The sequence below is a fragment of the Eutrigla gurnardus genome, assembly GCF_963514095.1.
Source record: "Eutrigla gurnardus genome assembly, chromosome: 12".
Lineage (NCBI taxonomy): Eukaryota > Metazoa > Chordata > Actinopteri > Perciformes > Triglidae > Eutrigla > Eutrigla gurnardus.
Window position 1 is genome coordinate 18,584,584 of NC_139926.1, and position 16,028 is coordinate 18,600,611.

The 16,028-nt window shown below is 41.2% G+C and overlaps 2 protein-coding genes across 5 annotated transcripts; one reads left to right on the forward strand and one right to left on the reverse strand.

Annotated features, from left to right (window-relative positions):
- Positions 1-872: 872 nt before the first annotated feature.
- On the forward strand, positions 873-8,863 carry LOC311021591 (RCC1 and BTB domain-containing protein 1-like). The gene is made up of 12 exons (XM_084022238.1): positions 873-995; positions 2,748-2,982; positions 3,670-3,820; positions 3,903-4,069; positions 4,806-4,964; positions 5,037-5,144; positions 5,587-5,729; positions 5,813-6,003; positions 6,321-6,447; positions 6,544-6,695; positions 6,780-6,910; positions 7,627-8,863. Exons 2-12 carry the CDS (start codon positions 2,857-2,859, stop codon positions 7,765-7,767), a joined length of 1,596 nt encoding a protein of 531 aa, XP_083878364.1. The 5' UTR covers positions 873-995; positions 2,748-2,856; the 3' UTR covers positions 7,768-8,863.
- Positions 8,864-9,488: 625 nt separating this feature from the next.
- Positions 9,489-15,903, reverse strand: phf11 (PHD finger protein 11). Of its 4 annotated transcripts, none has more exons than XM_084022508.1 (14): positions 15,647-15,903; positions 14,926-15,030; positions 14,690-14,823; positions 14,560-14,594; positions 14,388-14,473; positions 14,051-14,118; positions 13,877-13,923; positions 13,642-13,724; positions 13,514-13,530; positions 13,018-13,085; positions 12,831-12,919; positions 12,187-12,224; positions 12,024-12,088; positions 11,587-11,727 (listed from the first exon to the last, which is right to left on the reverse strand). In XM_084022508.1, exons 1-13 carry the CDS (start codon positions 15,758-15,760, stop codon positions 12,070-12,072), a joined length of 903 nt encoding a protein of 300 aa, XP_083878634.1. In that variant the 5' UTR covers positions 15,761-15,903; the 3' UTR covers positions 11,587-11,727; positions 12,024-12,069. The 4 variants fall into 4 exon arrangements, 3 of the variants coding, with proteins under 3 accessions (XP_083878636.1, XP_083878635.1, XP_083878634.1); XR_014598040.1 differs by having other exon boundaries at positions 11,589-11,727; positions 11,991-12,088; XM_084022510.1 differs by lacking the exons at positions 12,831-12,919; positions 13,018-13,085; positions 13,514-13,530; ... (6 more) ...; positions 14,926-15,030; positions 15,647-15,903 and adding exons at positions 9,489-9,935; positions 10,278-10,349; positions 10,445-10,774 and having other exon boundaries at positions 11,574-11,727; positions 12,187-12,697.
- Between the last annotated feature and the right edge of the window lie 125 nt (positions 15,904-16,028).

A 16,028-nucleotide genomic window follows, 5' to 3' on the forward strand; every position in this document is an offset into this window, starting at 1 on the left:
AGTTCTCTTACTATCGCTATTGTCTGCGACAGTTCCTTGACAACACAGGTGAGATCTCTTGACCTCTTATAACACGATGGGTGAGCAATTGGCTGCTAGACTCTTCTCTTTCTGCAGGTGACATGTTTGTGCATTTACCCAACAGCTCAGGTGTATCGGAGCAGTTGACGCTAAAAATTAGGAAATGTTTCTATGTGCAATGTTTGTTTTGTTAATAGCACAGTGTTTGCTGAATCTGTGTGTGTCTGGCTTACCTAATTGTTAGGTCCTGTTTCATAAAAATCAGTTTTAATATCTGATGTTACACCTACAGAGTGCAATTTCCAAAGTATAAGTATGTGTAATTAAATGATCTGACCTTGGAAAACAGGACATGGCCCCATTAGTAGCCGTTCTGGAGCTTTCTGTCATTTTACACAATCTTCCTGTGCAGATGTGGTACCCAGTTGGCATTGAATTTATCACTTTAAACTTACGCCTTACAGTCATTTTTAAAGTATAATTCTGTGACAACTGGGCCAACTCTCCAGAGCAGCTACTGCATGCAGTCTGTGGTGAGACTGAGTTGGTTTCTGGGGGCCTTTGGGCTCCTGATACTTAAAGATCAATAATCTTAATACTGATGATACCCCATCGGTTGAGGAAGACCATGAAATGTGGTAGAAAGTTCTAGAAAGAAATTATTTTGACCCTGACTAGTGTGCTAAGCTTTGATTTTTATTATTTTATTATTTATCTGGTGAAATTCCGCTTATTTAAACTGTTTCCAGGACTGGATTCTGGAGTCTGAACTCCATCTGCAATCGATTATTTTGGCCTTTTAGTCACGTGACGTGTTTTTCTTTTCTCCTGACTTCCGCAAATACAGCGTCACAGCTGAAAGTGGCAGCTTCGGTTGGAGGCGAGAAGACCGACACGGACCCGTGTGGCCCCCGGGGGAACCGTCAGCCCCCAGAACCGTTAACGACACCAGAACCCGGACCCATTTCCAACAGGTGGGCTCAACGAAAAGCGTTAAATAGTGTTATTCTGTAGCTTTGGACGTAGTTTGAAAGCCGTTAACGGCTCGCCCGTTAGCGTTGGCGCTTTCATAAAAACGGATCCGTTCTAGTACCGACTCCACTTTGATGTGTTGTGTCAGCTCGAATGGGTTTGCTGAATAATGCGTTTGTGACAATGGCCGACGTTAAGCGAAGTTGTTAGTGTTCGCTGGGCGAATTAATGTGATGTCACAACCTCTGTGGCCTCACAGAGAGACTTTTCAATCACTTTCCTGTCAAAGTCGCCCGTTGTTTTTAACCGTTAACGGTTTGAGGGAAAGCGGCCAACACACCTGTGTACCGTTAAACGGTTGTAAAATCAATCCGCAAGCAGACGTTCAGTGACGTTTACACTCACAAAGTCAACTGTCTCCCTCCGCCGGTTTGAGGAATGTCTTCCAGGTGACCAACCCTCTACATATTTGGTTAAAAGAGCTCCCAACATATTTACAGTCCATCTAATCATCTATTCTGGGGTTCTACTTTTCTAGACTGGAAAACAAATTCAAAATAAAAGGTAGTTTGTAGGGTAAATGGGAACCTGAACTAAATTGACATGGCAAAAATTATACAACAAATATATTGTGATAAGTTAGCTCCCAGTACATTGTCACTAGTACTCTGGTATCAGTATCACAATATACTCATGTAATACAAGGCCATAGTTGTACTCTCTTTTTACTGTGGACCGTGGTTGGTTACATGTCACCATTTAACCCAGGTTGCTCATTGGCGTAAACGGTTGAGGTTGAAGTTCAGATCATTTTCATGAAGAATGTAGTGATATATGATCATATTTTTAGTTGTAAAATCATAATAAACAAAGCATGTATTAACTATAGCTGAGTGGAGTAACACGTAGGCTACAATATCACCTTAAGTCTTTGAAAGTAGAAGTGTAAAGTGGCATAAAAGAAAAATATTTCAGCAAATTTCAGGATTTTCTCATCATTGCAGCTTGTGTCTGCTGTCTGGTTTAAGACGGGGCTCATTAAAATTCACAAACTACACAGAGTTGCACTATTAAAACAATACATATATCATTATTATATCAAATTGGTTTAAAACAAATCAGTATTTTTTATTTTTTTGCTTCTGTATTTGTAACTGAGCCAATTGCTGGTGAGTCCGAATTGGGTCAGGAAACCTCTACAGCTCTCTCTCGATAATTGAGACCAAGTCATAGGAATGTTTACACGTATTGTTAATTATAACTTATATCACTCTTTGACACACTTAAGACCAAAATGTCCCCCCGAAGAGCTTAATACATACCAGCCCTGATCTGTTTGTGCTAATGTTGCACCACATGACCCAACTTCTCACTAATCTTCTCTATGAGATCATGCATGGGTTTAGTATTACTTCCTGTTAAAATATGTGTGAATAATAATTCAACCATAGCAAGGTTTGTCTTAAAACGTATTGGGCATTAATAATAACTGTAAACATTGCATTAAAGAAATGTCATATTGTTAGGGAGGACCCCCAAGTAAGCTTCCACAACAATGAAAAGCTTAATTTTGAGCTCAGGGCTGAGAGGTAGAAGTTAAACAAACAAGCAAGCAAAATGATATATGTCCCTGCTCTTTGACCTTTGCCAATCACATGCCTGCCATACCATCACTTATCATCACCGTATGTTTGTGAAGCTGCATTTTAAAAAGACAGACTGGTTTGGTTTTGCTGTAAAATGCTCTCCGACAGCGACTGCAGCATTGGCGCCTGTTCCTCCCCCGTTCCCCCGCGCTGCCTTTGGATTGAGGTTCATCTCTGCGACGCATCGCCCTCGCCACGGTCTCGCAGTGAGTGCGTCATGGTGGACGTGACCAAGTGGCCCGTTTTCAGTCTGTTGGGGCCCCAGGAGCTCGCCATCATACGGAAAGTATGCGTGTTTGGTTCATCTGCTAATGAGGCCATCTACATCACCAAAGATGATGAGGTGAGAAAACATCAGTGCCAGTGCGTAACTAAGACTTAGACGACCCTTTTCAGCATATTATGGGTTTTTACATTGATTTTCTACCTTGAAAGCAGTTATTTGAATTCATGCCTGTATAAAATTCAACTTCTAACAAGTTCCTAACAAGTAAAACATGCTTACGATCGCTAATCAACCCCAGTGGACGTTTACGCAGCTGTAATTATTTTGTATATGAGGCAGAAGTATGTCAATGTTATGTTAATAGGTGGTTCTGCTGCCCCCAAGTGGCCAAAAACATGCAGCTTCGACAACACAGATTGGAGAGTTGGATACAGATCAGCTTTTTCTAACGAGCACATTTTGAAAAGCATAATGCAAATACAGGAGTTTTAAAAAAGGGAGCCACATGTTTGACTCTAATGCAAAGTTTCCTTGAACGTGTGACCATGAGTGGGCTGAAACCGTTGCTATAGCTCTTTAATAGCTAATGCTAAAGTACACATCCCAGTAATCTCCTGTCCTTGTTGTCACCTCCATGTGTCAGTGCTGATGTTTTGTACGGAGGTTTATGTGCTCTTATCAGCGCTGCCTGGTGTCACGTGACCTGTTACCTTCTCGCCTGACAGATACTCTCTCCGCTCGGCCCTGCTTATCACTCACCCACATTACAAGCTCTTTTGTGTTCCTCCTCTCTCCGCATTGCAGGTGTACGTGTTTGGGTTGAACTGCAGTAACTGCCTGGGAACAGGGGACAGCCAGAGCTCCATTGTACCCAAGAAGCTGGACTTCCTGAGCGGGAGGAAGGTGGCCAGCCTGAGCTACGGCAGCGGACCCCACATCCTGCTGGCCACAGAGGGTAACTGCACACGATGTTTAATCCTCCTCTTCACGGTCGGATTAAAAAGTGCTGCAGAATGACTAATCTCATTGTGTTTCAGATGGAGAGCTGTTCGCCTGGGGTCATAACGGTTACAGCCAACTGGGAAACGGGACGACCAACCAAGGACTAGCTCCAGTGCCCGTGTCTGCTCACCTGCTCCACAAGAAGGTCACGGAGGTGGCCTGTGGCTCTCACCACTCCATGGCTCTGACTGACTCAGGAGAAGTGAGTGTCTACTACGCAGCAGAATGGAACCCTGCTTCAAACCTTCTGTAATAACTCATGTGATTCAGCTTTGGCCAAAGGCAGTGCTTAGTCATACGCACCATCTCAGGTATCTTAAGTCCAATCACAGCAGTGGCTGATCCCTCAGAGCTGAAGACTTGGAAAACAAGCTCAGCCTTCAGGACACGATTGTGCTGTAAAGTACCTCATCGTAGTCAGATTCATACAGAAGTGTGCTGTTATCCTGTTGTGGTACACAACTACATTATGTATTCACTGTGGTTTAGGCACGGGACGAATTAGGGTTTTATATTGAATCGTGATTTTTAAAAACAACACTCAATAAGAATGATGAACATTAAAGTGATTTTTCATTGTTCTCATGAGTGATTTGAAAACGCAGTCCAGCTCACTGTCATGGTAGAAAAGTGAAAAAAGATGGAGGAAAAAGAAAAATCCAGGATACAAAAATAAGTATTGATACTTTATTTATGCAGGGAGAACTTATAATTTTTCATATCATCTTATTTAACATAGAAGGGAAATATATATTTTCTGTGACGCAATAAATATATTTGTTTCATAACAAAATGTAAAGTCATTCCATTTTATGAGTTTTAAGCTTCTTTAAACTCCCTCTCCATCTAAGGGGACATAAAAGCTGAGTGTGAAGGGGGGGATGGATGCTATTTTTGTTACGTCATAATAACCGTCTGCTCTTCCTCATGTCTGCCAGGTGTATGCTTGGGGCTATAACAACTGTGGTCAGGTGGGTTCAGGCTCCACAGCGAACCAGCCGACCCCCCGCAGGGTGTCCAGCTGCCTGCAGAACAAAGTGGCCGTCGGCATCGTCTGTGGGCAGACCTCGTCTCTGGCGCTGGTGGACAACGGAGAGGTGTTTACATTATCTTGGTGCTTTAAACACGATGTCATCCGTCTCCTCACGTTCTCCTCGCGTTCTCCGCAGGTGTACGGTTGGGGCTACAATGGGAACGGACAGCTTGGACTTGGAAATAACGGGAACCAGCTCACTCCCTGTCGCCTTGTAGCTCTGCAGGGTGTATGTGTGCAACAGGTGTGACATCACACACTCGCAAGCACTTGTATGTGTCATATGAACGCTACCAGTGCATCACTACATTCTGATTGTGCCCTGTCAACTTATTTCAATGCACGAAGATCCAGTTTATAGTTCTGTGAGTAGGTACAAGAAGCAACTTAATGTATACACCAGCTGATTTTTTGTCAGTAATCAAATGTTTTACTGCTAGAATACTTCACAGAAGCCAAGAGTCTCCTGTGGAGATGACTCGGAGAAACACAATGTGAAAGCTGCGATGGCCGTTATAGGTGTTATTTAGGTGTAATCATTATCATTAGATACACTGAAGCCTGTATCTCTGTGATCAACCATTTGGTTCATTGATTTCGAAAACTTAAAGGAACAAAAATGAGCAATTCTAGTAGACATTGCTTATAAAAGTGTTTAACGTGTGGGTCTTTGTTTTGGTCTTCAGATTGTCTCCGGCTATGCCCACTCCCTGGCACTAACAGACGAGGGGTTGCTGTTCGCCTGGGGCGCCAACACATATGGGCAACTGGGCAACGGCAACAAGAGCAACCAGCTGAGCCCAGTCCAGATCATGACTGAGAAAGAGAGGTGAGCGAGGCCATCACCGCTCGTCCTGTCATCGTCTTTTTTTTTTTTACGCCGCTAACCGTCTCCTCCGGCTTCTCCGACAGGATCGTGGAGATCGCTGCCTGTCACTCCACGCACACGTCGGCCGCTAAGACCCAGAGTGGTCAGGTGTACATGTGGGGCCAGTGCCGGGGCCAGTCTATAGTGCTGCCTCACCTCACGCACTTCACCTGCACCGACGATGTCTTTGCATGCTTCTCCACCCCCTCCGTTATGTGGAGGCTTCTCTCCATGGGTAAGACAACGGGCTCATGTGCCCAGTGATGTCATTAAAAGATGGTTTCACATGTTTGATTCTATGAAACACACATAAATGCAGAGTTGATCCTTTCCAGAGGAACTACTCCAATTAACTCCCCATATATTCATAATTGATTCAGGGACTATTTTCACATTAGAAACACGTCAAATACATCCTCACAAGAAAGTAACTGTGCTCCTTCCTGTTTGGGTTGTAAAATGCGTTGCAAAGCACTGCTGTTTTCATTTTCCTTGTTAACAAGCCGGAGCTTAGTGTGTGTGGGTTTGTGCGTGGGCGTTTTCTCCCTGCAGAGCACGATGACTTCTTGACCGTGGCTCAGGCTCTCAAGAAAGAGTTTGACAACCCGGAGACGGCTGACCTCAAGTTCTGCGTTGACGGCAAATATATTTATGTCCACAAAGCAGTTCTCAAAATCAGGTCAGGGATTTTTTTTAAGGTCTGAAACTATGGAATATAAGTCATTATAAGTCAAGACCAGCATCTGTATCTGCCCTGAAACAAACTGCTGTGCAGGTGTGAACACTTCAGGTCCATGTTCCAGTCCCACTGGAATGAAGACCTGAAGGAGGTGATTGAAATAGACCAGTTCTCCTTCTCGGTGTACCGCTCCTTCCTAGAGTTCCTTTACACCGACAATGTGGAGTTGCCTCCCGAGGAAGCTATCGGTCAGAACCACACACACACACACACACACGGATCTTTACTGACTCTTGTTTGGAAGTAGGTTGTGACTGCCTCTGCTCCATCAGGACTGCTGGACTTGGCCACGTCGTACTGTGAGAACCGCCTGAAACGTCTGTGCCAACACATCATAAAGAGGGGGATCACCATAGAAAACGCCTTCTCCCTGCTGTCTGCCGCTGTGCGCTACGATGCAGAGGTCAGTCGACCAACTGTTTTCTGACTTTTCTGAGCTCAGCAACAGAGAAAGACGGGACAGGTTAACAACTTTTCAAGTCTGTCTTAAAACAATTTGTACATTGAAACAGACAAAATCCAAAGTTAACTGCAAAAGTGTATTCCAAAGTTCTTGTGTCTGGAAAAACAAAACGTGTGAATTTTATCTATCCACCTCTTTTGTCTAATTCAAGCTAGTGAAGCCTCATGTTATCTTTCAATATATTAAATACGTTTTTAGAGAGAAGGACTGTGGATTTTGTCCCCCAACACTGACATTGGAAGTGCAAGCAAGAAAAACTAGTTTCAATGTGCAGAATGCTGGCAATTGTTTTAAAGCACACTTGGAAATTGTGAAGCTATCCTTTAAAGCAAAGGCCCGTGACGGGAGAAAGAACATGGTTTCCAGAGTGCAGTAAATTCAGCAAATCGAGGCTGCAGATTTGATTTGTGCTGCTGCCTTCAAATGGATGCAGGGCTTTCATGAACTGAAAACGATGTAGATTATGAAGCAGCTGTACTCACTCATATTGGCACCAAAATACAATTCAAGGTCAGAAAAATACCAAATCGTCAGACCTTCTTGTGCTGGTCAGAAAATAGGGCTGCTAAGTTTATCCAAGTATCTTGTTAATGTTCTTAAGAACGTGGAACCAAAAGGCATTTGCTAATTCGTGCTCTCACCTTTTTGCCGTTCAGGACCTGGAAGAGTTCTGCTTTAAGTTCTGTGTGAATCACCTGACTGAAGTGACCCAGACCGCCGCTTTCTGGCAGATCGACGGCAACCTGCTAAAGGATTTCATCTGCCGAGCCAGCCGCTGCGGAGCCTTCAAAAACTGACCTGAACCTGAACTCCTCATCGACGTGGATTCAGAGGATGCTGCGGCGACTCCGGAGGGACTCGGCCTCTCCCAGTCAGCCCCACAAACCTTCACTGACGGTTACACAAACTTTATATATTCAGATCATCACCATCGCTGTCAGATGCTTTTCCTCTCATTCCAGTCCGTTACATGAGCTGCACTAACTGACGCTACAAGGCTGAGCTGATGGATGTTTGCCAGTGCCTGACTACATATCCTTTTACACATGTTGTGTAAAGCGGTAACGCATTGAGAGGCATCATCAAGTCGTTTCAGCTTTTTATTTTACTTTTTCCATTATTCCTTTTAATTGACCAAGTTACTTTTTTTAGTGTTTGCACTTATTTGAAATATGATTTGTGTTCCTCTTTACTAAAAGACCGCATCATAATCTGGATGTGCCATCTGGGATCGTGGTTCTCATGTGGAGGTTTGAGGCTATTTTGCACTTTTTGATGTCAGGATAGAACAAGTATTTTGAAGACAGGACTCTGGCATTTGGAGAGTACACATTCATTTAATCCTTCATGAAGTCTGTTTAGGTCAAACTCAGGTCAGTTATTATTCCATCTAGGCAGGAAGACAAACTCGGATTCAGTCTTAAATGGTTACAGATGTGAAAACTATCATCTGCGTGCTACATTTGTGAATTCCATAGGTTGGAAAATGTGATTTTGTGCTGCTATAACTCCATTATTATCACACAAAGCAATTTATTTGGTGTTAACTGGCGGTTTAACGTGCCTGGTTGCCGGCTGAAACAAAATCTACCATTAGAGCCACTAAAACCTGTTTAAAGAAGGCATGTGGCCTTGCAGAGGTTAAAGACGTGTGAGCCAGGACCTCGATTTTTCTTAGATACTTTTTCATCCAAAAGACATCTACTTCTTGTTGAAAGCAATATTTTGCAGTGTTAACATTTATGAATGTGTTTATTCACATCTGCACTACTGCTGTGAGGTTTTTGAAGAACATATTTGCTAAATTTCTATGAATTGTATTGCTATACTGAGTATGAATCACATGTTACATTTTGTGACCTTTGCAAGCAAATGAATAAAAAAGAAATGTTTTCTGATAAAAAAATATTTTTTACTTAGAATTTTTTTTCTATCCGCAGTTTGATGAAGATATGTTTTCCTTTAGCACTTAATGTTTTTCAGCTCATAAAATATATATATATATATATATATATATATATATATATATATATATATAAAAATAAAGAGATTCTACAACTGGCATGAATAATTTGACTGAAATAAATTTGACTTGAACAAATGTTATAAAAGAGGTCCCAAGGACAAGAAATAAACACAAACACGTGTCATGTGAGAATCAAATTTCCACTTTAAACGTTATAAAAATGCAATAATGTACAAAAAGACAAAACATTACTTGTCTTTGGTCATTACGGTAAACAAATCAGACTTCTGGCTTCTACAGTGAACTCTGTATGCTCAAAACTCCCTGGAAAAACTGTAACCTGCAGCATTATTACAGTTCTTCTCTTTGACTAGTTTGAACATGTTATTACCAGTTAACTTGTGAAATGAAGACTTAAGTATGAAAAGAGAAATGGTGCATCAGACATATTTGAGTTACTGTAAATAATAACAGTTGGACGGGCGAACAATCTTTCGAGACATTCACGAATAGATGTAATAACTCCAATACAGCTTCAATGGTTTTTTCAGACATTCACAAATATAAAATACGTTTTAAACACAGTGGAAATGAATTGTTTTTCTACCGTTCTATTATAAAATATATTAAAGCAGACCAAGAAAGTGCTAGTGACACAATATCCAAGCAGTACATCTTCAAAAGGAAAAAACTTCAACACCGAAATATTTAAAACATGGTATTGTAACAATTTCAAGATCTAAAAACAGTCGCTTGTTGGATTTTGAACTTAAAACATTTTACTCCTTTAGCGCTTCTTGAATTATCAAATTGAAATATTTGTTGCAGATGAAATGTTAATGACAGTAACTTGAAATACAAAACAACGGTGGTAAAAGTGAAAGAAGAAGAGTTGAGGTTCTTCCGGTACCTGCTGACCGACTCATCTGCTCAGTGTCGAGACGATCTCCTTCATCGCTGCTGCTGCCTTTTGCAGCTCCATTTGTTTCTTTTGTAACTCTGTAAAAATATATGTTTTGCTTTTAGAAATCATAGTTTTATCATGATACAAATGGCAAGACTACACCATCTTAAAACCACGTTGAATATGTTATATTATGACTTTTCACACACTTTAATATTTTTTTTTAATTCCTTTTTTCAACGTGCTATACTATGACTTTTTTATTACTTTTTTCAACTTTCTATAATGATTTGTATTACTCTTGCCTGCCAAATTGCACCAGATAGATGTATTTAACTTTAAAATGGAAAGGTCCGGCCCCCAGACGCCCCATGAGGGTCTGAGGTCCACCCACCACAGTCTTACAAAGTCCTGTGGGAAACACTGGTGTACTTCACCTTCCTGCTGCTTGGCCACAAGCTCTGCCAGTTTCCCAGAAGCAGTCATCACTTTAAGTGCGCGATCACAATCTGTGGAAAGAATACAGAGAGCTTTACATTCCAGTATTTGAAACATTAAAAGGGGCGTGACACAGATGCTGTGGGTATCTTGCATCCTCCCTCACCCTCCTGGCTGGCCTCGTCCGACTGAATCCTGCTGGAGATGTCGTTCATCTCGTTAATGAAAGCGTCGAAGATGGCCTGTGTGCATTCTGCCGCGTTGCAGCTTTTCCAGAAGCTGATGGAGTCGATGTTGGACTCGGGGGAGGACGGGCTGGATGTACGGATGGTTGCGGGCAGAACCGGAGAAATGGCTGAGCCAGCGGAAGGAGGTGGACTGTGAGGTTTGGAGTGGTAAGAAGAGGACGGAGGTTCAGCGGAGCTCTGCTGTGGGACAGAAGGTCCAGCATCGTGTTGTTCAGGACTGTTGACGGGACCATTCTCAGAAATTAACCCTGAAAAAGAGGGATTTGTTATCACAGACACTCAAAAAATAATGAAATCTCTGTAATGTAAATGTAACTCATTTCCCTGCTGATCAATGGCTGAGTACGACCATGTTGCATCTCTGAAACACCGTAATCATGAGATCACAAGTTTATTATTTGGTTGTCTCCAGATAACAATATTTTCTTGTGATAACAGGTTCAATTAAGTCAATTCTTGGGGGGAAAAAACATTTTCTGCAGATTTCTCAAACTAAAAAGATAAGTAGTTGGATGTGGAGGAAAATGAAAACAAGCTGTAATAGTTTTCTCCTTAAATGCTGAGGACTGATCTCAATGTTATCTCTGCCCATGTTAGAACCTGATTGAAGTAATAATGGGAACTCTTTGATCTGAAACGTTCAGCTTAAATCAGTTGCTACAGTTGTCAAGATGCCATCTATGCATGCTGGCATGGCACTCCTGATTTCAATTAGGCATGTTATGGGAGAAAACAAGCCTCCTTATCTTGGGACATCAAGGTTTGTTTTCTCGAGATAACTAGATAATTAACGTGTGATTTCAAGGTAATTAGGCATTTAAAGAAATACTTGCAAGCACGGCTGTTCTCAGCTTCTGAAGATGACGCCGTTTACTTGTTACACACATATTAGTATTGAGATTTCTTTCTACATGCACTGTATAACCACGATCAATATCTATCCAAGTCTCAATTCTGCTTAAAATCATACAATTCATTTTAATCTCCTTTTGTAATTTCATCAAGTTCAATGCATGTGAAACAAACAGTAATTAGGGTAAACTCTACCTTCATCTGTTCTTTGCGGCACCTCCTCCTCCTGCTCCATCTTGCACAACAACACACTGGGGTATAAAGTCGGTGCCGTCTGAGTCGAGGCGGGAGCCATCGTCACTGGAAGTGGCCGAGACACAGCGAGCAGCAGACTCTCTGACTCGGCATCCTGAGAGGAAACACATTACATGTCAGGTGAGTTAATACTGCTCTGCTAGTGGTGATGATACATCGTATATTAGTCACGTAAACGTATGTTGATTTTGGGATTAAATATCCCGCTGAGCCAGATTCATTCAAATTGGCTTCAGGAAAGTGTAAATTCATATTGTGACTCTCGGAGAGGAAGACCAAATCTAGGACTAAATGAGAAATTACAGCTCGAATCTTCAAACGTGAGAATTTCTAGCTGTTAAAGAGAAATCAACAAACCATTTGGAGAGGGGACGATATGTTGCCACTCACTGATTCTATGATTGTTTCATCTCCATCTTTATTTCCGTTTCTGCTCTCATCCTCCAGTTGATTTCCTACAGGGAACAGCAGGAGTTTGCACACTATTAGTACTGTTACGTCTTGGTCACATATATTATATGTACACTGAATTCACTGTGACAGCCTACTGTACCTGAGGGGGAGCAAGTGGGATTCTCCGCCGTGTCTTTTCTGTGTGTGGAGGACACCATTAAACAGTTAATCCTCTACTCTTACTTTTGGAAATGCAATCCGATAAAACGCTCCTGTAATGAAAACTATGACATCATTTTAAATAGCTGTTAGCTGTAGTTTGTAGCGATGCTATATTGGAATGCATTCTAATGTAACGTGTAGGACTGCAACTATGCATCAGATTAGTGGATGGCTTAGTCTATAAAATGTTAAAAAATCAATGACATGAAATACCCGTCTCAAGTTGCCATTAGATTGCTTGTTCTGTCTGAATCTAACTATAAACCAAGGAATCTCACACAAAGTCTGTCTGTATGTTTTCTTTCTGAAGTAAAACTATTAACCGTTAAAAGTAAAATGATTAATGCGGAGGTGTTAGTGATATTTCTGTTCTGTCTCACATGTAAAGTAACTTATGTGAACAAATGGCTTCAACAAGGTCACACAATGCAATGTATATTTCCAGTTAAACACAGAGGTTTGATCTCACCTGATCGCCTGATGCACAGTCGAGAAAATGGGAGAAAATAAAGAAAAGAGAAGAACGCTTCAGATTATCAAACATCTTCAGTGGTTAATGATGGAAAGGCAGATTAGACTTACTTGGGGCTCAGAAACAGAGTTTGCACTTTCCTCTATATCCGTCTCTAAAGGGGCAAATATTGCCATTTCTGAATCAGGCTCATTCATGCCTGTAGAAGAAGGGAGATCGAATAAATCAGAGTGTTAAGCACTTCCCACCAGAGTTCTGAGTAGGTTACATTCTCTCGTGTATTGTAAGTGTGTTTACCTGAATTTGAAGACTCGTCTGACATTACCACATTCCAGGATTTACGTTTGGAGGGCGTCCCTTCCTGTCTGTGACAGAGGTGAGAGGTCAGCCATTATAACCACAGTAACTGGTACACTTTATTAAGAGTTTATGCAAGCAGTGAAGCAAAAAAAAAAAAAAAAAGTTCTTACTAATGTTGACCTGAACTCGTATACATATAGTGTTGCTCTGATTGGTGGAGGTTTCCTGCCTACATATATATGTAAAGTGCTGTTTGTCTAAGTGTATTTTGCCAGATGAAGGTCTGAGATCTGTGTTATTGTCAAGTCGAGTTTTTCACCCCCACGCACTAAAATGTTCTGCTGTGCAAGAACTGTTTTGACATTGTGAGCAGTATAATAATAATAATGTCCGAAAGCATGAGATGCTACTGACTTGATGCAAATGGTTCAAAACACTGAAGGGGAAAAAAAGCACAACAATCTGAAGAAAAGTCAAATTATCTCACACTTACTTGTCTCTGCAATGTTTCTGTTTCAAAAGAGAAAGCAGATTGAACGATTAAAATCACAGAATAATTCTGAAAATAAATAAAATAATATTAAAGTGATTATTTAAAGGGTTTATGAACAATATTTGTACCATGGCGGATGAACGTCTCGCACTGCCGGATGAGTTGGAGTCACTGCTGTACACAGTCGGCTGCCTGGCTGCTGAAGAATCACCTGTCATTAAGAAAGACAACGGGCTACATTCACAAATACCAGAGGAAATGTTCTCACTCTACACAGTTTGTGAATGAGGCCCATTTAATCTGTACACGAAGATGGAAAACAATTTAAAACAGGTGAAAAAGTGCAGTCTGAGCAGGACTTACTGCTGCTGCTCCTCTTACGTGATGCAGGCGCATGTTTGTAACGCGACCTAAAGAAAAAACACACACGCCTGGTTATTACAGCGTGATCAGATATCGATTTGAAGAGCAGATCACAAATGTAGAGATTTTAGATATAGGTTTTATAAAAAAAATGTTTGCAAAAGCCGTACTTACATAACATTATTAGATACGCTTTCCAAGCCGTTATTTCCATCTGTCTTCTTACAGGCAGGGGAAAATACCTCATGGAAAAAAATAGAAAACTTACTAGACAAGGTTTGGAGTCGTATAAAACCGTGTCTCTTTGGAGAGATGCCAGATTAATAAGAAATGGAAAATAAATGTTCTGTATTGATAGATCCTAAAATCGCCACTGCATGAACACAGCGACTGTGCTTTAATCTCAGCGTAAAACACTAAATGTGTATTAATCTGCCCCTGTAAACAGACCTCAACAAATCCTGCTTGGGTGAGCTACAGTGGCCAACTGTTTTAGGACAATCAATCATACCTTAGATGGTCCGGCTGCACTGTGGTTTCTTGAAGACCCAGACTTTGTGGAGGAAGAGGGATGTCCGTTGATGGAGCCGTTGTTTTCTGGAAATTAAAAAGAAAAGAAATCAACACATAATATGTCATACACTGGGGGAAAAAATGTACAGGAAAAAAGGGCAAAAATGTACCTCGTGTTTGTGAATTGTGATTGAAGCAGTACAGCCTGAAGCATTAAAAAAAAACACAGTTTATATAATAATAATGAAAAATGTAAGTATGTTTTGAATACTGCAGTAACACAAGACTATGTTTTCTAACCCAAAGCTCCCTTTGTCCACATCCTCAATAATCTCAGCCCTATCTTGAACAGCACACGGGTAGTGGTAGGACTTCTTGCAGCGTTTGACTTCACACCCAGCAGTGGCTCCTTTCAGCTTACATTTGTTGCACATCTAATGCAAACAAATGAGCAAACACAACTGAAGAAATAGCTCCCACCCCATTATTAACGGTTAAGCCCTATTCACATCTGAAAAAATGTCAATAACATTTACCAGTTTGTTTCCTCGTTTCACCTCATTCTGCACATCCTCCACAGAGAAGCCAAACAGGTCGTCGTACTGTGGAGAATTCCGGCAAAAGAGACCAGCCGAAAATAACTGAGGAAGAAAACCCACAGAAAACATGAGGGAGGACAAAATGTCTTGGACAATAACAACAAAGCTGTATGTCTTCCAGATATGAAAGCTCAAGCTGCAGTTAGTTGAATGGGCCGATAAATACAGCAAACACTGATATCTGATATACTTGTAAATAATATCATTAAGCAACCAAAACTGGGTACAGAGATGCCAAAAATATGTAGTGTGTTTTGTGTCCTGTGTTTTGTCCCTGAAATCTGAAAATAATAATAATATAAATATGAATTACAAAAAAAGGAGAATAATAACAAATACCACACACGTACTGTATACAGTAAATATAGTATAGTGTTATTGACTGTTAAATATTAACTTGCAAACCGAGTTAAACAATTAACAGTACAAACGACTTTCACTGTAGTTGTTGTTTATAAATGACGAATAAGTCAATCAAAAAATACCTGATTTATCGTCCTTTTAGCATAATGGGGGGGGGGGGGGGGGGTTACTTTAGCTAACTAGCTAACTTTAGCTAACTAGCCAACTTTAGCTAACGCTAACGTAGCCATGGTAACTAGTTAACGTTAACGTAACCCTCGTTACGTGAACGGAGGAGAAACGGGATGATATTTACCAAACAGTTCTGGTGAGCCGCGACTCCATCTTTGGTCGATAACGCTCCGGTTACCTTCGTCTCCTCGGACCGTTGACAAAGAACGCAGGACACTTTGTCGCCGCCGTCGTCCATTTTGTTGACTTACTGCCGATAAACTATTCCGTCTGTCTAAAGTAAAGTGCTTAATTTATTTTTTTTAACAAAAGCGCGGTAAAACAGCAGAGCATTATACCTGTAAACTAAGCTAGCGATTCATTCAGCCGCCCATTATTTTGTTTGAATAAGGTTGCCAGGTTGCATCCGAAATATCCCCCGACCTCCCCTTCCGATTCAATCTCCGGAGAACTACGTTATTGAAGGGAAATCGTGGTTTATTGGATTATGTGTTACTGACTGTCTC